The sequence below is a fragment of the Bos mutus genome, chromosome 16, assembly GCF_027580195.1.
Source record: "Bos mutus isolate GX-2022 chromosome 16, NWIPB_WYAK_1.1, whole genome shotgun sequence".
NCBI classification, from domain to species: Eukaryota; Metazoa; Chordata; class Mammalia; order Artiodactyla; family Bovidae; genus Bos; species Bos mutus.
Genome location: NC_091632.1, coordinates 38,802,633 through 38,826,022, shown reverse-complemented (window position 1 = coordinate 38,826,022; position 23,390 = coordinate 38,802,633). Strand labels below are relative to the sequence as shown.

The 23,390-nt window shown below is 50.4% G+C and overlaps 1 protein-coding gene across 5 annotated transcripts in view; it reads right to left on the bottom strand.

Annotated features, from left to right (window-relative positions):
- Window positions 1-23,390, bottom strand: part of KCNAB2 (potassium voltage-gated channel subfamily A regulatory beta subunit 2) — a 96,027-nt gene that overhangs the window by 19,763 nt on the left and 52,874 nt on the right. For all 5 annotated transcript variants that reach the window (XM_005892663.3, XM_005892664.3, XM_070385120.1 and 2 more), the window contains 2 exons: window positions 9,538-9,581; window positions 8,672-8,709 (listed from right to left, as the gene is read on the bottom strand). In XM_005892663.3, coding sequence (XP_005892725.1) covers window positions 8,672-8,709; window positions 9,538-9,581 — 82 coding nt within the window. The remainder of the gene's footprint in view (window positions 1-8,671; window positions 8,710-9,537; window positions 9,582-23,390) is intronic.

Genomic DNA, 23,390 nt, shown 5'->3' with positions numbered 1-23,390 from the left:
CACATGTGATCAGTTCAGATGAGGTCACACTGCATTACAGTGAGTCCTACATCCGACATGAGTGGTGTCTATATGAATAGATGCAGACACACAGGGAAGAGGCCGTGTGAAGATGGAGGCAGAGGTTAGGGTAAAGGGTCTACAGTTCAAGGAATGCCAAGAATGGCCAACCTCCAGCAGATCTGGGGGACAGGAATGGAATTCCTTCAGAGCGTTGGAGGCACCACGGCCCTGCAGACACCTTGACTTTGGACTTCTGGCCTCCAGAACTGTTGAAGAAATTTCCGTTGTTTTACACCACCCAGTTTGTGGGACTTTGTTCTGACTGTCCTGGGAAACGAACACAGACCACAACAGGGGCATGATAAAAACCGATCCTTGGCAGGATCAGTTCAGTTTAGTTGCTCAGTCGCATCTGACTCTTTGTGACCCCATGGACTACAGCATGCTAGGCTTACCTGTCATCACCAACTCCAGGAGCTTGCTCGAACTCATGTCCATTGAGTCGGTGATGCTATCCCACCATCTCATCCTCTGTTGTTCCCTTCTCCTCCCACCTTCAATCTTTCCCAGCATCAGGGTCTTTCCTAAAGAGTCAGTTCTTTGCATCATGTGGCCAAAGTATTGGAGCTTCAGCTTCAGCATCAGTCCTTCCAGTGAATATTCAGGGTTGATTTCCTTTAGGATTGACTGGTTTGATCTTTTTGTAGTCCAAGGGACTCTTCAGAATCTTCTCCAACACCACAGTTCAAAAGCATCAGTTCTTCGGTGCTCAGCTTTCTTTATGGTCCAACTCTCACATCCATACATGACCATGACTACTGGAAAAACCATAGCCCTGGTAGCTCAGCTGGTAAAGAATCCTCCTGCAATGCAGGAGACCCTGGTTTGATTCCTGGGTCAGGAAGATGCCCTGGAGAAGGGATAGGCTACCCACTCCAGTATTCTTGGATTTCCCTGGTGGCTCAGCTGGTAAAGAATCTGCCTGCAATGCAGGAGACCTGGGTTCGATCCCTGGGTTGGGAAGATCCCCTGGAGAAGGGAACAGCTATCCACTCCAATATTCTGGCCTGGAGAATTCCATGGACTGTACAAAACATGGGGTTGCAAAGAGTTGGACATGACTGAGTGACTTTCATTTGACGAGACCAACCTTTGTCAGCAAAGTAATGTCTCTGATTTTTAATATGCTGTCTAGGCTGGTCATAGCTTTTACTTCAAGGTGCAAGCGTCTTTTAATTTCATGGCTGCAGTCACCATCTGCACTGATTTTGGAACCCAAGAAAATAAAGCCTGTCACTGTTTCCTTTGTTTCCCCATCTATTTGCCATGAAGTGATGGGACCAGATGCAAACTACAGCTAGAATGTTTCTGTGAGGTCAAATCCCTCGAATTTTTCCCAGCAACTGCAGGGGGTGAAGTGATTGTTTGCAGATGGAGAAACTGTCTTCCTCAGATAACTCTCTGGCCTTGGCCTGTGCTTTTCCAGGCAAGGAGCCGAGGAAATCTGCCTGCAATTGACAGCTCCCTCCAAGGTGCAGTGGAGAATGAACTCTCTGGCTTTCTGGACACAGCAGACATCCTTCTCAGCGGGGGTCATGGATCCAAACTCCTCCACTAGCCATTTCTCGAAGCTCAACTCAGAGGACCAATATTCCCTCTCAGGCCAGCCCAGGGTACAGCGAGTAATACTGGGTGGGCCAAAAAGTTCATTTGAGTTTTTCCATAAGATTTTTTTTTAAAAACATTTGTTCCTGGCTGTGCTGCACAGCATATGGGATCTTAGTTCCCTGACCAGGGATGAAACCCATGCGCCTTGCATTGGAAGCATGGAGTCTTAACCACTGGACCACCAGGGAAGTCCCTAGATCCTATAGAGAAACCTGAATGAACTTTTTTGGCCAATCCTATTTAACCCTCAAAAACTGTAGGACAGAAAGCCAGCCAGTTGTGGCTTCTAGGAGCTTTTCATAATACCAAACACAGAATCCCCACTGGCCAGGAAGGTACAGAGAGGGAGGCCAGTGCTCAGTGGGTGTCAGTGGGGTGAAGGGGAGGCTCAATCGCTGCCTATGGGCAGGTGACTGGTGCGACCAAATCCCTTTATTTTTCAAGAGAAGCCAGAAATCCAGGATATTGGGGTTGTGTTCAGTTGCTAAGTCATGGCAGACTCTTTGGCGTCCCAATCTATCACTATCTCCTAGAGTTTGCTCAAACTCATGTGCATTGAGTCGGTGATGCCATCCAACCATCTCATCCTCTGTTGTCCCCTTCTCCTCCTTCCCTCAATCTTTCCCAGAATCAGGGTCTTTTCCAATGAACCAGTTCTTCGCATCAGGTAGCCAAAGTACTGGGGCTTCAGCTTCAGCCCCAGTCCTTCCAGTGAATATTCAGGGTTGATTTCCTTTAGGATTGACTGGTTTGAATTCTATGCTATCCAAGGGACTCTCAAGAGTCTTCTCCAACACCAGCATTTGAAAGCATCAATTCTTAAGCACTCAGCCTTCTTTATGGTCCAACTTTCACATCTGTACATGAGTACTGGAAAAACCATAGCTTTGACAATACGGACCTTCGTTGACAAATTGACATCTCTGCTTTTTAATATTCTGTCTAGGTTGGTCATAGCTTTTCTTCCAAGGAGCAAGCGTCTTTGAATTTCATGGCTGCAGTCACCATCCACAGTGATTTTGGAGCCCAAGAAAAGAAAATCTGCCACTGTTTCCATTGTTTCTTCATCTATTTGCCATGAAGTGATGAGACCAGATGCCATGATCTTAGTTTTCTGAATGTTGAGCTTTAAGCCAGCTTTTTCACTCTCCTCTTTCACTTTCATCTAGCGGCTCTTTGGTTCCTCTTTGCTTTCTGCCAGGAAGGTGGTGTCATCTACCTATCTGAGGGTGTTGATATTGGGGAGAGGGTGTAAAATCTGTTTCAAATATTGGCAGTGAATCCCAAAGGTTTCAGAGGCTGAGCAGGTCAAAGCTACCCCCATCAGTCAGCTGCTGTCATCAGAGTAGGAAGGCTCTTCGGTGGGGGAGTTTTCTGGATTCCCATCCCCCACCAGAGTAGACTGGCTCCTCTTCTCCCTCCTGGGGCTCAAGTGTAACATTTCCAAAACAACTTCCTTTTCTCCAGGAGCCCTCCCTTCCTCCTCCTCTTCCTGTTTCTCCTCCTTTCTTCCTGTCTGTCCCCTGGGCTGGAATGCTCTGGGTCATCAAGTGGCTTACTCTCTCATGTCTGCCTCCCAGTCCTCCTTTCTCTGTTTTCCTGTTCTTTGTAGTCAGCTCACTAATGGCTCCTAAAGATATTAGGTCCCAGAATCTGTGAATGTCACCTTAGGTAACATTCATGTTACATTTACAGATGTGATTAAATTAAGGGAGATTCTCCTGAATGAACTATGCGTGCTTAGTCGTTCAGTTGTGTCTGTCGCTCAGTCGCGTCTGACTTTTTGTGACCCCATGGACTGTAGACCACCAGGCTCCTCTGTCCATGGGATTCTCCCGGCAAGAATACTGGAGTGGGTTGCCATTTCCTTCCTTCTCCAGGGGATCTTCCCGACCAAGGGATTGAACTCGAGTCTCTTGCATCTCCTGTATTGGCAGGTGGATTCTTAAACCACTGCGCTACCTGGGAAGCACCGGAATGAGCTACGTGAGTCCTAAATGCAACCACAGTTGTCCTTATAAGAGGGAGGTTGCAGGAGATTTGACAAAGACAGGAGAAGAGGATGTGACCACAGAGGCAGAGGCTGGGGTGGTGTGGCCATAAGCCGAGGACTGCAGGCAGCCCCCAGACACTGCAAGAGTCAGGAAGGATTTTCCCCTGAAGCCTCCACTGGAAGTGTGGCCCTGCTGACCTTAATTTCAGCCTAGTGATACCAATTTTGGGTTTTGGCCTCCAAAACCATGAGAGAATAAATGTCTATTGTTCTAAACCACGTGGTTAGTGGTTAATTTCTTACAGCAGCCACAGGAAAAGAATGCATTCTTCATCGTTCATTTAATGTATTCTTATCGGGACTAAGACATGCTTACGAGGTTTCCCTGGGGGCTCAGTGGTAAGGAATCCAACTGTCAGTGCAGGAGACACGGCTTTGATCCCTGACAAGGGTTCAGTCCCCGATCCAGGAAGACACCGCATGCTGCAGAGCACCTAAGCCTGTGCTATACAGCCTGGGAGCTGCCACTACTGAGACCGCACGCTGCAACTACTGAAGTCTGCACACTCTAGAGCCCATGCTCCACAACAAGATAAACCACTGCAATGAGAAGCCCGCATGCACAGCAACAAAGAGTCAGCATAGCCAAAAACAAATACATAAATAAATAAAATTAAAAACCAAATTACTCTGATTATTCAGTTTTATGTTTTTTTTTTTTTAAGGATATGCTTAGGATCTGTGATCTGTCCCACTCTCCAGACAGACAGCAGCCCAAGGGCAGGGACCTGGCCTTGGGCAGGTGCTCAGACAGCATGAGCAGACAGAGGAAGAAAGATCTGAAGACAATCCTAATTACACCCAGAACAGTGCCTTTGGGTGACTGTGAACAGAAAGAGAATGGGGGAATCTGGGAATTATCAGGGCTGATTTTTGGTCTGCTATGATTTTGGTGCAATTTCTTTTCCAGATTTTTCTAAGTAAATGCTTTCCTATGGTATTGGAGAAGACTCTTCAGAGTCCCTTGGATTGCAAGGAGATTAAACCAGTCAATCTTAAAGGAAATCAACCCTGAATATTCATTGGAAGGACTGATGCTGAAGCTGAAGCTCCGATACTTTGGCCACCTGATGCGAAGAGCCAACTCTTGGAAAAGACCGCAATGCTGGGAAAGATTGAGGGGAGGAGGAGAAGTGGGTGACAGAGGAGGAGATGGTTGGATGGCATCACTGACTCAATGGACATGAGTTTTAGCAAACCCTAGGAGATGGTGAAGGACAGGGAAGCCTGGTGTGCGCAGTCCATGGGATTGCAAAGAGTCAGACATGACTTAGCGACTGAACAACAATCATATGGTTTTTCCCTGCAACACTGCAACTGTGGCATACAGACAGCTGTCTCTACTGTCTTCTGTGCTGTTTCATCATGGTCCTGTCTCCATGCCAGTCATCAAACATGGCTTCTAAAGACTTTCTCTCTGTGGGTGCATCCTATTTTGTGTAATGGAGTTTCTGTTTTGTGACTTTCAGTTATTTCCAATGTCAGAGTCTCAGAGGCTGGAGGCAGAAGGAACTTTGGAAGACACGTGGGCCACCTCCCTATCACCCCCTCTAGGGGACAGCGTCCTGCCCCAGATCTGGGAGGGGCTGCTGGTTCTGAGGCAAGGAGCCCAGGTGGGGTCCCCTTGCATGGCTCTCCAGGTGTGACCTTGGGCACCTGCTCAGTCTGGAGGTTCTGCTTCTTCAGAATGGGATAACAGCACCCACCTCTCTGAGTTGACAGAGGATTGAGAGCCATAATAAATGTAAAGTTCTCAGCCACTATTTGTATTAAATTTTTATTGCCCAGGCTGCTTGGAACATGGGCCCGAGGGGGCATTTTCTACCTGAACAGCTGTGTAAGATCACAGAAAGGGCACTGAACTAGAGTTTGGAAACCTGATTCTGTCCAGGGCAGCTCTGGCACTTTGCCATGTGATGTGAGGTCTACTAACACCAAGTGCTTCCTGCCTCCCTGCCTGACCCATGGAAGTCCCCTTCCCTGGGACAACAACCCACAGATATTTGCAGATGCTGCTGTGACCCCAAAGGATGGCTGACAGCAATCCTTTTCTGTAAAGAGGCTGAGGGTAAATATTTCAGGCTTTTCAGACCAGATGGTCTCTGTGGCAACTATTCCACTCTGCCCTCACAGCCTGAAAGCAGCCACAGACAATACGTAAATGAACTGACGTGGCTGCCTGCCGAAAAAACTTTATTTACAAAAATGGCTGTGGAATCCATAGAGGTAGAGAGTGGATAAGAGGTGACCAGGGACTGGGGGCTTTTGGCTTACTGGGCACAGAGTTTCTGCTTGGGGTGATGAAAAATGCTGGAAATAGAACACGGTGATGGTTGCATGGCAAAGTTGATGTTAATACCTGTTTACTTCAAGATAACTGTATACTTAATAAATGTATACTTCAAAAATGGTTAACATGGCACATTTTACATTATGCTTATTTTAACTACAGGAAAAGTGATTAAAATGGCAAATTTTACGTTTCATATATTTAAGAAGAAAGGAAAAACAAAAAATAAAAAGAAATCAGGCTGGGGACCAGCTTTGGCCCCGGGGCCATCAGATTAGATCAGATCAGATCAGTCGCTCAGTCGTGTCCGACTCTTTGCGACCCCATGAATCGCAGCACGCCAGGCCTCCCTGTCCATCACCAACTCCCTGGGGCCATCACTTACTAATATTTTCCAAGTCCAGCCAGGACACACCCCTCTGCCACAGTAAATCCACTGGTTCCTCATTTCTGGGTCTCCCTGGCATCTGGGCACAGTGTCTTGTACACAGGAAGTAACTCTAAAAACAGAACTCTGTTTCTGAGTTCCACAGCACGCTGAATGCCTTCCTTTGGACGTGAACTTAGTAAGGGACACAGTGTTCCAGGTGGGCTCACGCAGCTGGAGTGCCCAGTGGGCCTGGGGCCGCACGTGTGTTTCTCTGCAGCCCAGATGGTCTTTGCTTTGTCTCCTTGCAGCACTAACCCCGCTGGCTCAGACCAGGCAGTCAGATGAAGAATAAAATCCAGGCATTCTTCATGTGAACCACAGCAAGGTGGGCCCCTTAGTCTTGATGTATTGATTTTTTGGGACACTAACTGTAGGATTTAATACAAAAATTCTGCTTGCTCTTTTGTTCAGTCATTTTCACCTGTCAGGGCCTTTTAGAACCCTGAATCTGTCATCTGTTGTATCCACCGTCCTTCCAGCTTTGTGTCATTTGCAAATGACTTCCAATGTCTTCATATGTGTCACTATGTCCCTGATGGGGACACGGGGGAGGCCGGAGCCAGCTGTGGCTGTCATTGGATCATTAATCAATACTCTTTGGCTGCGATGGATCTGTTGCTGAAGAAGTCACCTAATTGGATGGTTACCATCCGACCACTTCTTTGTATCTTTCCCACAAGGACATCACACACAGTGTAGCTAATAATGCCATTCAGAAATGAAGCCACATCCTTGACAGAATTCTTCCACATCAAAAGGGAGGCAGGGGAATCAGACTCAATTTATTTAGGGTAAAGCACGTGGACTCCAGGGCTCCGACCTTCTAAGTACTTGGAACCAATCTGGTGGCTGAAGTGGAACAATTGCCTGGACCTTGAAGACTGCCAACTTTACCCTGAGATAGCTCAGACCTAGAGCCTCAGAGCAGGGGCGAATATCAACAGTTCTGTAACAGCTACGGTCACAGAAGGAACCAGAATGCAAATGAAATGCATCTAGATGGTGACAGAAGCCAAGCTTTCCCTTCGAAAAGTAACTAAGCAATCATAGCTAAAGGTCTCAAGTGAACTAATTTATATTTTTAAGGGCTTCCCAGGTGGCACAGTGGCAAAAAACCCGCCTGCCAATGCAGGAGACGCAAGAGACACGGGTTCAATCCCTGGGTTGGGAAGATCCCCTGGAGGAGGGCATGGCAACCCACTCCAGTATTCCTGCCTGGAGAATCCCACGGACAGAGGAGACTGGTGGGCTACAGTCTACGGGGTCTCAGAGAGTCGGACATGACTGAGTACCTATTCATTTTTTAAATGCAACCTTCCCAACAGTAAGCAGGGTGGATGTGAAGGCAGATAGCATCTCATGCAGAGGTTCTGAGCTCTCTGAGCAAATACCATCGTTCTCACTTCCAAGATACTCATTTCCTACCCAGAAGTGCATACCAGCCTGGGAATCATCATCCTCTTCAGGACAGACACTGGCCATGCTGCATCCCAGGGTGGGGAGAGAAGCCCCAGCAGGTCCATCCCGTGGCATTGTGTCCTACGAAAGCTGCTCTGGGGCATGCGCAGTTAGCAGCTCAGTCAAACATTCATCTGCTTGGTCTTCAGTTTGTAGCAAATTTGCAAATCTACATTCTAATTTTTTTTTAATTTGGCTCTGCTGGGTCTTAGTTATAGCACGCAAGACCTTTGATCTTCATGGCAGCATGCAAGATCTTTAGTTGTGGCATGTGGGTTCTAGTTTCCTGACCAGGGATCGAACCCAGGCCCTCTGCATTGGGAACGGGGAGTCTTAGCCACTGGACCACCAGGGAAGTCCCTCAATCTGCATTCTAAATGCTCTTGACAGACATTTACTGAAGTTTCAAAGCCACGTGGGCATCCTCTGTAGCAGCAGCAGAGATCGCTTAGGGCTTGATGATTCGGAAAGTGAGCTCTCTTGGAATTCTCCTAATTGTGGGGCGGGTGTCACACGGATGAGAAACCTGAGTTTCTGGGACTTTAAAGGATCTGCTGAAGTCTCAAGGCACCCAGCTGCTGGGTGTTAGCACCACTGCCTGGCTCACCCTTTCTGCTGTCCCCCAGGGCACCCTGGAGAGACAGAAGGAGGGAGCCATGGAGGCCGCCCTGAGCGCCGACCACCTGGTACATTTGGAAGACTTTACCACGTGCTCGGGGTGCTGGTGGCCCTCCCTGGGGCCTGGGGGAATGAGCGAGCCCCATCTCACCTCGTCAGTGATCTGGCCTCCGAAGGTCACCCATGTTCCTAGAAGGAGAGACACAGGCTGAAGTCAGAGAATGCCCCCAGGGATGCTAGTTCTCCCCAGGGTGCTTAGACCTCGGGTAGCAGGACATGGCGGTGGGGGGAGAAGGCAGCCATGGGCCACCTTGCTGCTCTGTGAGAGCGTGTGCTGGGCATGTGTGGACATCTGGCCTTTGGGGCAAGTCTCTGTCTCTTGGGGTCAAGGAACCAAGGGGACAGTAAGCGCCCAGAGCAGGCAGCTGGCTGGCGGGCTGTGATGGGTTTGTTGGGGCTCTTGCCACTGCAACTCCTATTCCGGGGACACCCTGTGGGCAGCGGGGCCAGGGCTGTCTCTTTGAAGATGCGCTGGTCTGACAGCCGTGTCCTCACGCTCGCTGGGTGGTGTGTATGTGTATGTATATGTGTGTGTGGGTGGGTGGGTGTACGTGTGCCTTGTGAGGTGGAGAGACAGCATGTTCTCGGAACAGAGGTCATATCTGGCAAAAGGAAAAAAAGGGCAAAATCCAACTGCTCTTCATGAGGGACCCTGTTATGTAAGGAAAGAAGGTGCTGGCTTCAGGGACAGGGGGCTTCCTTGGTTCTCTGCTGCTGGGCAGGGGGCTGTGTGTGTAGAGTGCCCTGGTGTTCACGAAGGCTGGATCTCTGTCCCCCTCCTGTCCTAGGCCCCTCCCCCATGGCCTCCTGGTTGCTATGGCAACCAAGCCTCTCCTTCCCCCACAATCCTGGCTCTGGATGCAGCTCCCTCCCCTCACCCCCAGAGGTGAGCCCTTCAGCCTTCCCACCGCCCTTGTTCCCGTGGTCACCATGGCACCAAGAGGCCCCCACACTCACCGAGCCCCAGGCAGGAGACCCGCAGGCCCGACTTGCCCAGGTTCCTGGAAGACAAACGTGGTGTGAGTTTTCAGCAGCTCAGGGCAGGACCCATTGTTTTCACTGCCCAGTCTCCCGAACCCCCCATGCATGTCATTTAAGGCTCTGAAGGCCAGGGGTCCTTTGGAGAGAAGCCTGCTGCTCACCCACCCTGGGGTAAAGGGCCAACTGTCCCCCACATGCCAGGGCATGGCCATATTGCTGGGCCAGGCCATGCTCTGACCACCGCAGGGCCCCGAAGCCACTGTGGGGAGAAAACATGGAACGGGCCGGGCCCCGAGTTGTTTCATGGGCTGAAATAAGACTGGTTCAGGCCTTGCGGCCCCGCTCTCATAAGAAGCTTCTCTTTGCATTTCTTTAGTGTCACGTTTGTGTTTTGTGTATCTTCATTTCCCCTCTTTGTGGAGTACAGGACAAGTTAGTCCCACATCCCTTGGGCCATGTGGCCCCCGGCTCTGTCTCTATGCAGGAGGAATGGGGGGAGATGAGAGCTCCACTGAGGGGGACCCATGCCCACAGCAGGCCTGACCCCCAGCCAGAGCCACAGAGGAGGGCGAGAGCTAGACTGACTCCTGGCGGCACACGTCCTGGTCAGGATTAGTGGCCATAGCTGCGCGGACTGCCCGGGGCCCCACCACAGGCCTACTTAGTGCCTGCCAGATGGGGTCTGTCCCAGGTCCATGGGGACCAGCTGCAGGCTGTCATTAATGCCCTCAGGGGGTCACGGAGGGCAGCAGTGCCCTGCTGAGGCCTGGGCTTCCTGTCCGGCCTGGCCCATCCCTCCTGCCAAGGCTGGCTGGGCTGGAGCCTGCCAGACAGCAGCGGGCAGGGTGGCCCTGTCACCGATTCCCCAAAAGCTCAGGGCAGCAGGCAATCCCCTTTTTCTGATATTCTGTTTTACAGAAGAGCACCCTGGGGAGGAAGTTGGATTCCACCCAGACTTTGAGAACACGCTCCCCACCCCAGTGGTGGCCCTCATTCCAGCCCTTTATGGAAGTCGCCAGATGGTGAGGTTGACAAGTGGCAGGGTGCGAGTCCACCTCCCTCCTGAGACATCTCGGTCCTGGGACCAGCCCGAGCTGTGATACCCCACGGGTGGGAAGCGAGAGAGCTGTGAGAGATGCACAGGGTGGACCCCAGCCTCCTTTCCCAGGGCCCTTGGATGTTTCTAACTTCAGTGGGTGCTGTGTCCTGTTTTTCTACCCCACGTGGGTGGTCCCCTGGGAAGCAGGTATGGGGCTAGCCTGACCCTCCCCTCTCTGACCTTCTGCAGCCTCAGTTTCCCCAGTTACAAGATCCCTGGACCCTGCCCACATCACAGCTGGTTGTTGATCGGGGGTGGATAGAATAAACTTGTAAGCAGTTTGATAACAGTTTGTCACCAAATATTAGTAGTTCTAAATTGTCCAGCTTTCTCGTTACGTTTCCATTAAAATCAGCCCAGCCACTGGCCCACTGTTCCTACAGGATATGCTGGTAGTTTTCCTAAATGAGGACATAATAGCAGCTGTTTTCTTTTCCAGGGAGGGGAGTGGATCGGCAGTGGCTACAGGCAGAGGCTCAGAAGCTGTAAATCAAGCCCTGCTTCGACCTTCCTGGCTGTATGCTTGCCCCTGCGTGTATCATGTAACCACCTGAAGCCTCAGTGAGCTCATCTACAGAATGGGCTTGCGATGCTGCTTCTCTCAGGGGATTGCTGTGAGGATGAAATGGGATAACATGTGCCTGGGCAAAGGGACGCAGAACACTGACTCTGCAGGAGTCTCATTTTCAAGAGAGCACAGAACTGGGGTAGGGTGGGGTGGGAGGGGGTGGACCGCAGCCTTTTCCTTATTCGAGAAACAATGTATAAATCTAATAGGCTTTAAATGTTACCATGTTAAAAAGGGAACTCAAGTTTCCCCGCACCTTTTTTTTTTACCCTATAAATCAATGAAATAATCTACTAATGCCCTCAGCATTGCTTGCACATTCCAACCCAGAGCCACTTGGTTTATGAACTTAGAAAGAGGCGCGATTCATAACTCTGTGAGGTGACAGATGTTAACTAAACCGATGGTGGTGATCACATCGCAACAGGTAAATGTATCAAGTCATCACATTGTAACTTAAACTTATACAATGTTATGGGTCAATTATATCTCCAAAAACAAGGAAAAAATACTTGGAATATTCTTGATTTGCTTCTGACTTGAGAGGAGAGATCTGAAATACAGTATGCATGAAATTCAAGAGCTGATGAGTCGAACACATTCTTTAAACGTTTTCTTATATAGTTTAAATCATGCTTGAATTGATGTTGCTTGCTAAGTAGAAAGTGAACTTGTGTTTTGTTATGTATAAAGAAATAGGAATTAAAAAGGAATTAAAGAAAGAAAGAAAAGCACAATGACATCACTTATAGACCCTGCATCAGGCCAGTTCTTTTTAGTAGGTTAGCTAGTTTATCTCACACATACTTGTGTGAGATACTTGTGGTGAGAAACATACTTGTGGTGAGAAATTAGAAAGCTGCTTAGGAGTGGTCTGATAACAAAGCATCAGGGACTAAAAGTTCTAATCAGTGGTCTTAACCATTTTGGGTCATAAACCCCTTTGAGAAGCCCCTCCCCTGGAAATGAGCACAGTCATGAAAACCTTTAGAACCTTGTTTGTGATGCCTGGGTGTTTGAAGACTTGGGCACCTGGTCTGGATAAATCCAGGTGCTGGGAGGGAGACTGAGCATCCCGCCTCTCTAGAACCACCCCCAGGCATGATAGTGGAGGAGCGATTTCCCGGCCAGGCTCTGCAGAAGGTGAAGTTTTAGGCCTGTCCTCCCGCAACTGCCCTTCATCAGCGTGCAACCAAGTGCTGGCACTTACAGCTTGTTCAGGGGCTGGGTGGCTTTAGCAGCAGACAGGTGAGGACCCAGGACAGCAGGCTGAGCCCACCTGTGTCTGTGGCTGAAGAGAGGCCACCGCCCTTGCCCATCAGAAGGGGCTCCGAGTTTCCTCCGAGTGCTTGGTGATGCAGCTGTGGCTCCACCCACCGCCCACAGGAATAATTTAGCAAAACTAGGACACGGCGCCATGCTGCAATTACCCCGCTCAACTTGTTTCCCTGTTAAAATGATGGTATTAGTTCTGCCATCCGCTGCCAGGCCTCTGGAGGAGGAATGAGAAAGGACAGGGTATCTCCGGGCTGGAAGTTTTATAAATATGGCAGCTTGGTGAGGGTGGGGGCAGCCTAACAGCACAGCCTCGTGTGGACCTGGGCTGGAGACACGCTGCCACTCAAAACTTTCTACATGGGGAAATCATTTCCTACAGGTTTTCTTCCCCTAATTAAAACTCGCCACAGTGATAAAATAGTTGGCTAAATCCCTAAACCCCGATAATGTTAGTCTTTATTAATTTGTCTCCTGTCCCTCCTGTGGTCTGGAAAAATGGCTAATGAGGACTCAGGGATTTAAACTTTGCTGGAGGAAAACAGTGATGTTTATCATGGAGCACCCCCCCTCTCCCACCCCAATGGGCCGCACCCTTGAACACTGCATTTCACATTCTAGGCAATTACACATCCTTTAAAAATAGCTGTTCAGGGCCTTTAACTTCAGCCATCTGGGAGGAGGACAAAAATGTGGTCAGGTGATGGAAAGCAACTTGGCCTTGGAGATGGTTTGATGGGCAGGGATGCTGGGGTTTCCTGTCGGCTATCACCCTGTGGGGTATTATCTGTTTACAGCTCTGCCCGCCCCCAGACTCCAGGCTCCCTACGACGGATCTGGGCTACCAGACCTTTGCCATCAGATTGCATCTGGCAGCCACAGGTCCTGGGGGTGTTTGTTGGTGTGAGGTGGGGCTGAGAAGCCCAGGCCTTGGGGCCAGACCCTCAGGATCCAATGCAGGACCCTCTTTTTACTCACAGGTCTTGGTGTCTCCCCTCCTCCACACTGAGCACCTCTATTGCTCAGTGCCAAAGGGGCCCTTTGGCAAGACTGTGGCACCCTGGTGGTACAGGCCACATCACCCTCAGTGCCACTGTGAAGGGCCAGCTCCTTAAGGAGGTGGTCAGTAGCGGGTGGTCCTGGATCAGGCCCCCTGTAGCTCCCACCTGCATGTACCCTGGCTGTGATCCTGGGAGAGTCATCATGGAACAACCCCATCAGGCAGGGACCCCATACTCAGCAGAGTTGTCCGGTGGTTTGGGTTCTGACTTCCATTTCAGCTCTGAGACTGCACACCTACAGGGAAATGAGCCCACCTTCTCCCTCTTACCGCCAGGGCAAGCTTCCCAGGCCCTGCCACCTGTAAGGACAGGTGGGGTCCCCCAGGATGGAAAGCTGGGGCTGGGGTCTCAGATTCTGAACCCTCTGGCCCAGCGAGCACCTCCCTATGCTGCCTGTCTCACCTTCAGTGCTTCCAGCATGTCACACACACACATACACAGGCATGCATACACACAGATACACATACACACAGGTACACACACACTGGTACACACACACAGAAATGCATACACAGCTGTAGATATACAGAGATCCACACACAGATGCACACACACAGATCGATACACACAGGTGCACACTCAAGTGCACACACAGAGGCACACACAGGTGCACACATACAGATGCACACATAGATGCACACACACCAATGTACACACAGATCCATACACACCGGTGCAAATACACAGATGCACATACACAGATGTACACACAAGTGCACACACACACAGATCCACACACACTGGTGCACATACAGAGATGTACACACAAAGATCCACACACACAGATGCACATAAACAGATGCACACATAGGTGCACACATAGATACACACACACACACACACACGGATGTACACACATAGGTGCACACAGGATTCTTAAGCATTCAGGCTCTTTGATGTCCAATCTTCAATGGATCTTAAGATCTTGGCAGGGAAATCCTGTCAATAGCCACATTTCCTGTGTACATTCTCCTTCATACTTTTAGAAATGGTCTCACTCTTTTGATCTTAGGATTGACTTAAAAGTCTCGGCAGGTAACATGTATCTAAACTAAAAAACAGATTCTGTTTACTCTTAGTTTTTGGTTCCCACTTAATAAAAGATAAACCACCAGAGTTTCTAGAAAAGAAATTGCCCTTACTGAATTGAGAGGATGGGAACAAAAGCTCTGTACCCCAGAGACCCATAAAAGCATGTCAAATGTCCCCAAAGATCCAGGGCAGGAGGGTTACAGGTGGAGATGCAAAAGGCCTTGTTATCTCAGAATTCATCTCGAGGGGCCTGGGACTTATGACACGGGTCCTTCACATGAGGTCCATCTTCTGGGCACTGGTTTAAGGTTTAAGCTAGAGGTTTAAGCCACACAGCTCATTTCTTAGGATCCATTCTTTCAATACTTTCCAAGTTGGTACCAACCAATATCAGCTAGAAACCCATTCTCCTCAAATACAACCAGATTCTTCTGCAGCTTTTTCTGAGGTTGGTGGCCTGTGTGATTTGAGTCTCAGAGAGCAGAGTTGGGAGCCAGGGACCTAACTTAGCTTTTCTGGTTCCTGAAGATGATTTGTGGTAAGAACTACCCTCTCCCTGGAACATCATTCTCAAAGTGCTCAAGGCTCTAAGTACAGAGAAACTCATGAGTAAGAACGGCCAGATTGCACATGCACTAATACATGATGTTTGTTTTTGTCTTCCTGACTCACTTCACTCTGTGTGACACTCTCTAGGTCCATCCATGTCTCTACAAATGACCCAGTTTCATTTGTTTTTATGGCTGAATAATATTCCACTGTTATTTGCAAAGCAGAAACAGAGACACAGATGTGGAGAACAAACATATGGGTGCCAAGGGAGAAAGACGGGTAGAGGAAGTGGGAGATTGGGATTGACATATATACACTATTGATACCACGTATAAAATAGATAACTAAGGAGAACGGAATGTATAGCTCAGAGAACTCTATTTAAGGTGCTGCGGTGACCTAAATTGGAAGTAAATCCAAAAAGGAGGGGACATATGTATATATAAACTTGATTCGCCTTGCTGTAAACAGAAGAAACCAATATAGCATTGTAAAGCAACTATCCTTCAACAAAAATTAATTAAAAAATTAAAGGAAGGCCAGACCTCTAGCCGGGTGATGCAGGGGTCCAGGGTTCAGACCCAGCCCTCCTTTTGCATCTGGGTGCATCCCACTGGGCATCTGAGCAAGACCCTGGGTAGGGCAAGACGGGATGCAAAGAATGTCAGGAAGGCCCCCCCCCGCTGCCGACACTGGCCCTTTGCATGCTCTCTACCAACAGAGTGAGGGCGAGTGCACCCAGAGCACGTGGGGGGCTGGGCCCAAGCAGAGGGACACACAGAAGCCAGGCCCGAGCCCTTAGCAGAGAACTCCAGCCGCTGCCTGTGCTCTGCAGAGCCTGAATCTGCTGTAGAGGAACCTGGGTCTGGGGTTCGGCTCAGGTCAAGGAGTGGGGGAAGGTTAACTCTACCACGTGGTTCACCCTATATCCCCGACTCTTAAACTGAGGTTTGTCAAGGTGGCTTAGCTGCAAAGACATCAGACCACTCAGTGGGCATTCCTGAGGGCTTGTGTGCCCAGGGGGAGGGCAGGGCACCTGTGGTCATTGTCCTGGGGCTACCAGGAAGAGGAAGTATCACACAGCATCTGACATGGAGGGGCTCAGCTCTAGTGACAAACTCCATCCCCTGCCCCCAGGAAGGGAAACAAACAGGCAGAAGGAGAGAAGAGGCATCATCATCCCCCACCACCGATGAGACTGGGGCCTGACCCTGACTTCGATTTTATTTCTCCCCCCACATTCTGCCAAGCCCCCCCAACCCCAGACACCGTGGGGAGGGCACCCCTGCTCCACACAGGCCCGCGCACTGCGTACCTATACTTCATCCCGGGCTGCTTCACGCTGGCGTCGCCTGTGCTCGGGAGGCTCTGCACCGACAGTTGTCCCAGACTCCGGGCCACCATGGCCACTGCACGGAAGCGGCCTCGGGTGCCCAGGCTGGGGCTGCTGGCCGCTGGCCGGCCCAGCCGGTCCTCGGGGCCCCGGCCCTTGAGGCCGTGCTCTGAGCATACGAAGGACACCTGCATGTCGCCGGCACTCAGCTCCTGACCACGTCCCCTCTCCTTCCGGGCTCCAAGGTCATCTGCCCCTGGAAGCCCCGCTCCGCCTGGGACAAGACTTTATCCCAGAAGCTGAGGGAGCTGCCAGGAGTGAAGATTTCCAAAGGCAATGATGTAGAAAAAGCCCATGTGGTCTCAGACAGAAGGGAGTCAAATTTCCAGAAATGTGCTAGAAAAGATCTGATCAGATAGAACTCAGAAATCCAGGGGTGGGGGGTGATGCCATTTTCTCTCCCTTCTCTGCAGGTCCATCCTCTGCCCCACCCTGGTCTGGCTCTGCCTGAGCCCCCAGCCCAGCTGTGTCTGGCAGGGCTGGGCTGCCAGTAACTCTCGACCAATGAGCGACACTGCCGTCCTCTGACAGCAGGAGGGGGAGGGAGCGTGCCTCCCATCAGGGTGGCAGCCTGGGGGTTCGGGGAGCAGCTGCTTCTTCAGGCTTCCCCGGGTGTCTCAGAGGGAGCCTGGCTCTGTGCACCGTGGCTGTTGAGACTCCCACCAAGTCAACGAGGTGACTGGCGAGAGGTGCGGGAGGTGCGGTAGGCGTCCGGCGATTCATTATTAATGAAGCGGATGCACAAGCCGCCCGACTGCCCTGGCCGATCCCTGGGAGGCCGGCACCGGTTCTCCAGGCTGACAGCCGCTCAGCCGGGACTGGAAGAGGCATGCACTGCAGCCGGGTGGGCGGCTGAGTGTGCAGGCAGTCGGCCTGGCCAGTTCTGTCCCGTGGCGGTTCTCACCCAAGAAAACAAGGCTGCCACTGGGTTTTGGCATAGGAAGTCAAATCACCAGAGATCTGGAAGAGAGAGGGCCACTCTTTCTGGATGGCAATGACCCAGGTGAAGTGAGGAAAGAGCCCTGCAGTCTCAGAGACCTGAGATGCTCCAGCACTCTGCACGGTACTTAGCTTGCAGCTGATGCTCAATAAACACTTTTAGAGTGAATGAATGAATGAACTAAGGAATGAATGAATGGATGGATGGATGAATGAATGGATGAGTGAATGAACTAAGGAATGAATGAATGAAGATCCTCTGCTTTACCCCAGCCTCCTTTCCCACACTAAGGGGATCAGGATGAAGATGGGAACAAGCTCTTCTGGAACAAGGTTAAGGGGTTCCCTGAAACCCAGAGAGACGCCCCCATTGGCAGGAAGGGCTGGCTTTGCTCTCTGACCCCAAGCTTGCCACTCTTACCCTGCAGGGTGGCCCTCGCCATAGCTGACTTTTAGGTCCCTTTCTGCTCTGTGACTGAGAAGGATGGGAGGCAGGTGGTCAGACTTTGCTGCTAATTCGCTCTATGATCCCAAGCGAGTGTCCTGCCGTCTCTGGACTTCCATTGACAGAATGAGGTGGCTGGCCCGAGGACCACTCTGTCTCTCGGGACCTGGCTCTGCAGGAACCTTACATGCCTTCTGGGTATCTATCCTGGACAGGACTCAGAGAAGAAGCCACCCCAAGATGTTCACAGAGGATGGCTGCACTTGCTCTCAGATCTGGCCCTGCCTTTTTGAGAAGTTAATAAAACCTTGCTCCATCCAGTCCCAGCCTCCCTGCTCCCGAGCTGGGCAGCCAGGGGCAAGTGACTCCCTCTCCAAGCCTCAGTGATCTTGTGTCCAGCACAGGTCACCAAGGTGTTCAGATCACAAAAGTGCTCACACTGGGGTCCGGTCTTCAGGAAGCACTCCCATTATCCCTCAGCAGAGAGGAAGGGCTTTCTGGCCATGGAGTTAGGAGAGACGCTTGTGAGAGACTCTCCCCTCCCCCACGGGTAAGCGCATCCTGTTTGTCTTCCCCATGGCCTGACTTGGCAGCGGGAACCGCTCCCCAGGGGGGCACCTGGTCCTGGGGCGAGAGGGAGGGCAGAGCTGGTACCTTTGCCAGGGGGGCCCTGGCAGGTCACAGACGCCACCTGTGGAGGGCAGTATGGGCCCCTCAGGATTCACAGGCCAGAGCTGCCTTCCTCTTCCACCTGCCCGTGAAAGTTCCACCTGCCTGGCGTGGGTCCCTGAGCCCCTTGGGTGACGGGCGATGGGAAGGAGGAAGGGCAGGCTGCAGTGCTGGCCCCTCTGCCAGCTGGGGTCTCCACCAACTGGGCCCTGCACTTGAAGACAATAGACCCTGGCTCTCAGGAAGCCCACACCCCTGCCGAAGAGGCTGCAGGTGGCAAAGACCCTGCCTCTGGCTCCTCCCCAAGCTCGTGGAGCTTATAGTCCACTGCAGGGATGCTCAACACCTGAGCAGGCTGCTAGAGGAGCGTGTTACAAATGCAGATTCCTGGGCCCCAACCACACCTACGGAATCAGTAGCTCTGGGGTTGGACCTGGGAAAACGCATTTCTTTTTCTGATGTGGACCATTTTTAAAGTCTTTATCGAATTTGTTACAATATTGCTTCCATTTTATGTTTTGGTTTTTGGCCCCAAGGCATGTGGGATCTTAGCTCTTCGACCAGGGATTGAACCTGCACCTCCTGCATTGGAAGGTGAAATCTTAACCACTGGACCGCCGGGGCAGTCCTGGGAAGCTGTGTTTTTATCAAGAGATTTGAGTGGTGCTATGCACTGGCCTGGAGGGTGTGGAGATCCCCTACTTCATTCCACCTCCCTCGGTTCTCTGTGCACTGGCAAATCATTGGATCACACAAGGGACGGCATCTCACTATGGATTCCTCAGGGTTGCTCTTAACCAGATGGTTAAGTGAGATTTAAGTGAGATTCACAAAGACTTAGTCACCACAGTGTGTAAAAGGTCACCCATCTCACCTCCCAATCCAGCAATTCCACTCCTAGGTATGTGCCCAGAGAAATGAAAACAACGCCCACACCAAAACTTGAACACAAATGTCCACAGTAGTATTACTCATCACAACCCCAAAGGCATAGCAATCCAAATGTCTAACAACAGGTAAAATAACGAACGAATAAACAAAATGCAGTCTATATCCACGCAGTAGAATGTTATTCAGCCATAAAAGGATGAAGTACTGATACCTGTTCCAACATGGATGATCCTGGAAAACACCATGCTAAGAGAAGAAACGAGTCACGTGCATGCTAAGTCACTTCAGTCGTGTCTGACTCTTTGAGACCCTATGCACAGTAGCCCACCAGGCTCCCCTGTCCATGGCATTCTCCAGACAGGAATACTGGAGTGGGTTGCAATTTCCTCCTCCGGGGGATCTTCCCGACCCAAGGATTGAAACTTTGTCTCTTAGGTCTCCTGCATTGGCAGGCGGGTTCTTTAAGGCCACGTACTGTATGATTCCATTCATATGAAATGTTCAGGGGACTTCCCTGGTGGTGCCGTGGTTGGGGATCTGCTTGCCAATGCAGGGCATACGAGTTCCACCCTGGGTCCAGGAAGATCCCTCCTGCCTCGGAGCAGCTAGGCCTGTGTGCCACAACTACCGAGCCTGCACGCTGCAGCTGCTCAGTCAGTCCTGTGTGCCTAGAGCCTGTGCTCCGCTCGGCCATGAGAGAAGCCACCGCAGCGAGACAACCGCGCGCCACAACTACAGGGAGCCCGCACAAAGTACTGAAGACCCAGCGCAGCCCAAATAAAGTTAAAAAAGTTCAGAATAGGCAAATCCATAGAGACAGAAAGCAGATTTGTGACTCTAGGGGGTGAGGGGAGTGGAGAATCAGGGAAGGATAGCTATAATGTAGGTATGGGATTTCCTTATTGGGGTGACAAAAATGTTCTAACATTGGTGATTTTTGCACAGTTATATGAATATACTAAAACCATTAAATTGTAAGAGTTGGACATGAATGAATGACAGAACAACAAATGGGTATATGGTGTGTGAATTATATCACAATAGAACTGTTACTGAAAAAAAGTGTCCACGCTTTCAAGACTCTGGGCCTTCACTCTTGCTGTTCCCTATGGGAGTGCCCTTCCTGTTTCTCTGCCTTTGAATTCCCTGTCATCCCCTGGCATCAGCTGAGACAGTACATGCCGTGTGAAGCAGTTTCCCCGCTTCTCAAGCACCAGTAAACCTTCCTTCCTCTGGGTGTCAGACCTCAGCCTCCCCAGTGATACCAGAGGCCTGGGGGCCACACAGGAGGCACTCTCCCAGGACTCTTGCACCTGGCCCGGTGCAGAGTCCCCAGTCCCCGCTCATCCCTCTGTAATGCATTGTGGGGATGGTGGGAATGGACATCTGACCTCAGAACCCGCCCAGGGAACCCAGGACAAATGTGGCGGGTCCAGCAGAGAACTGCTGAGCGGAGGAGTTGGGCAGGTGGGTTTGTGCAGCTGGAACTTTCTACATGCCTCAGATAGGGGTCACAAACTCTTAATGTACTTAGAAAATCACAAGAAAAGACAAGAGTGGAAAACCGAAAGCATAAGACCTCAACCTGAACTTGCCACAATTAAATGTCACCCCAAAGGGTCTCTCCTTTTAAATGTGTTTTGGTGGAGAAGTGAGTCCCAGACAAGGGCTTGTCGCAGAAACATCGAGTGTGGATGGTTTTGAGCCACAGCAGATTTGGGGTTCTTTTTCTGCCTCTCTAGTACCTGCTGTTGTTAAAGCAGCTGGTTCCTGCCATGATGAATCAGAGGGGCAGCCACCCCGAGTAAAAGCCCTGTCGTGTCTACAGAATGCCACCAAAGAGAACTTCTTGAAACAGGAGCTTCTGGCGTGGTGCCTGGGATCCACCCCCAACCTGCCCCAGGGGGCTGGGGAGACCCCTGGATCGTGGCACGGCAGCTCTTCCAGAGTGACTGGCTCATCTCACCACCTCTCTCCCTCCCTCCCTTCCTTCCCATCTGCCTGATGGCCACACAGAACATGAGCTGGTTCTCCAGGTGCTTCTGTTGGCACCCATGATATTCCCAGACAGTTTCTCTCTCACCAGGAGCCAAGCCTGGAGCTTTGGCTTCCATCACTACCTTATTTAGTCCTCAGGACAATTCTATGAGGAAGTGACTATAGTCTCTGATTTCCAGATGGGGACACTGAGACCTGGTGAGACCACATGACTTGTCCAGAGCTGGGTTCCCCCCAGGACACTCAGTGACATTCCTGCAGGCTTGGGAGTTGAGTCAGCCCTGATGACCTGGCGTGGGTTGAAACACGTCCCCCAAAGGGACATGTCCATGTCCTAACTCCTAGCACCCATGAATGTGACCATCTTCAGAAAAAGGACCTTTGTAGACGTCATCACATAAAGAGGAGGTGATTGGGGTGAGCCCTAAATTCAACGATTGCTGTATTTATAAGGAGAGGAGGATTTGGAGACTGACAGAGACACACAGAGGGAAAACAGTCATGTGAAGACAGAGGCAGAGATTGGAGTGATGTGTTTATAGACAAAATCAAGGAAGCACAGACATATTACAGAAAGCAAGCTTATGGTTGCCAGAGGGGAAGGGCTATTGTTGTTCAGTCGCTAAGTCCTGTCTGACTCTTTGTGACCCCATGGACTGCAGCACACCAGGCTTCCCTGTCTTTCACTATCTCCCAGAGTTTGCTCAAACTCATGTCCATTGAGTCAGTGACATCATACAACCATTTCATCCTTTGTCGCCCCTTTCTCCTCCTGACTTCAATCTTTCCCAGCATCAGGGCCTTTTCCAATGAGTCAGCTCTTCCCATCAGGTGGCCAAAGTATTGGAGCTTCGCCTTCAGCATTAGTCCTTCCAACGAATATTCAGGGTTGATTTCATTTAGGATTGACTGGTTTGATCTCCTTGCAGTCCAGGGGACTTTCAAGAGTCTTCTCCAGCATCACAATTCGAAAGCATCACATCAGTTCTTCAGCGCTCAGCTTTCTTTATGGTCCAACTCTCACATCCAGACATGACTACTGGAAAAACCTTAGCTTTGACTATATGGACATTTGTTGGCAAAGTAATGTCTCTGCTTTTTAATATGCTGTCTAGGTTTGTCACAGCTTTTCTTCCAAGGAGAAAATGTTTTTTAATTTCATGGCTGCAGTCACCATTTGCAGTGATTTTGCGAAAATAAAATCTGCCATTGTTTCCACTCCCAACTGAGAGATTGGGATTGACATATACACACTACTATATACAAAAATAGGTAATTAATAAGGGCCTACTATACAGCATAGGGAAGCTACTCAGTACTCTGTAATGACCTATATGGGGAAAGAATCTAGAAGAGACTGGATATGTGCGTGTGTATAACTGATGCATTTTGCTGTAAACCTGAAACTGACACAACATTGTGAAGCAACTAGTTTCCAATTAAAATTATTTAAAGAGCCAAGGTTGGATCTTTCCCGAGAGCCTTCAGAAGTTGGCCCTGCTGACCCCTGGCTTTTGGACTTCTCGACTCCAGATCATGAGAGAATAAAAAGCTGCTGTTCTGAGCTTGTGTGTGTGTGCTGTGTTAGGGTAACCCCAGAACACTGGTAGAGAACTGGCTCAAGGTAGACCTGCCCCACCCATCACCCCAGACTGGTCCACTCACCAATCCTCACCTGTCTTTTCTCCTGCCCCTCTTCCTTCTTCCTACCCATCCTTTAAGACACACTGGCTTCCCAGATTTTTTTAAGGAAGTCTTCCCTGACTGGCCCAGCTTGAAGTGACCGCCTGTGAATAAATGAGCAAGTCTGTTTGATGAGCTTGACCACAAATCAAATACTGTCTGTGATTCCTGTAAGAGGCTAGTGGTAAGAGGCTACACTCTAGAGTGAAAAAATAGCAGGCAGG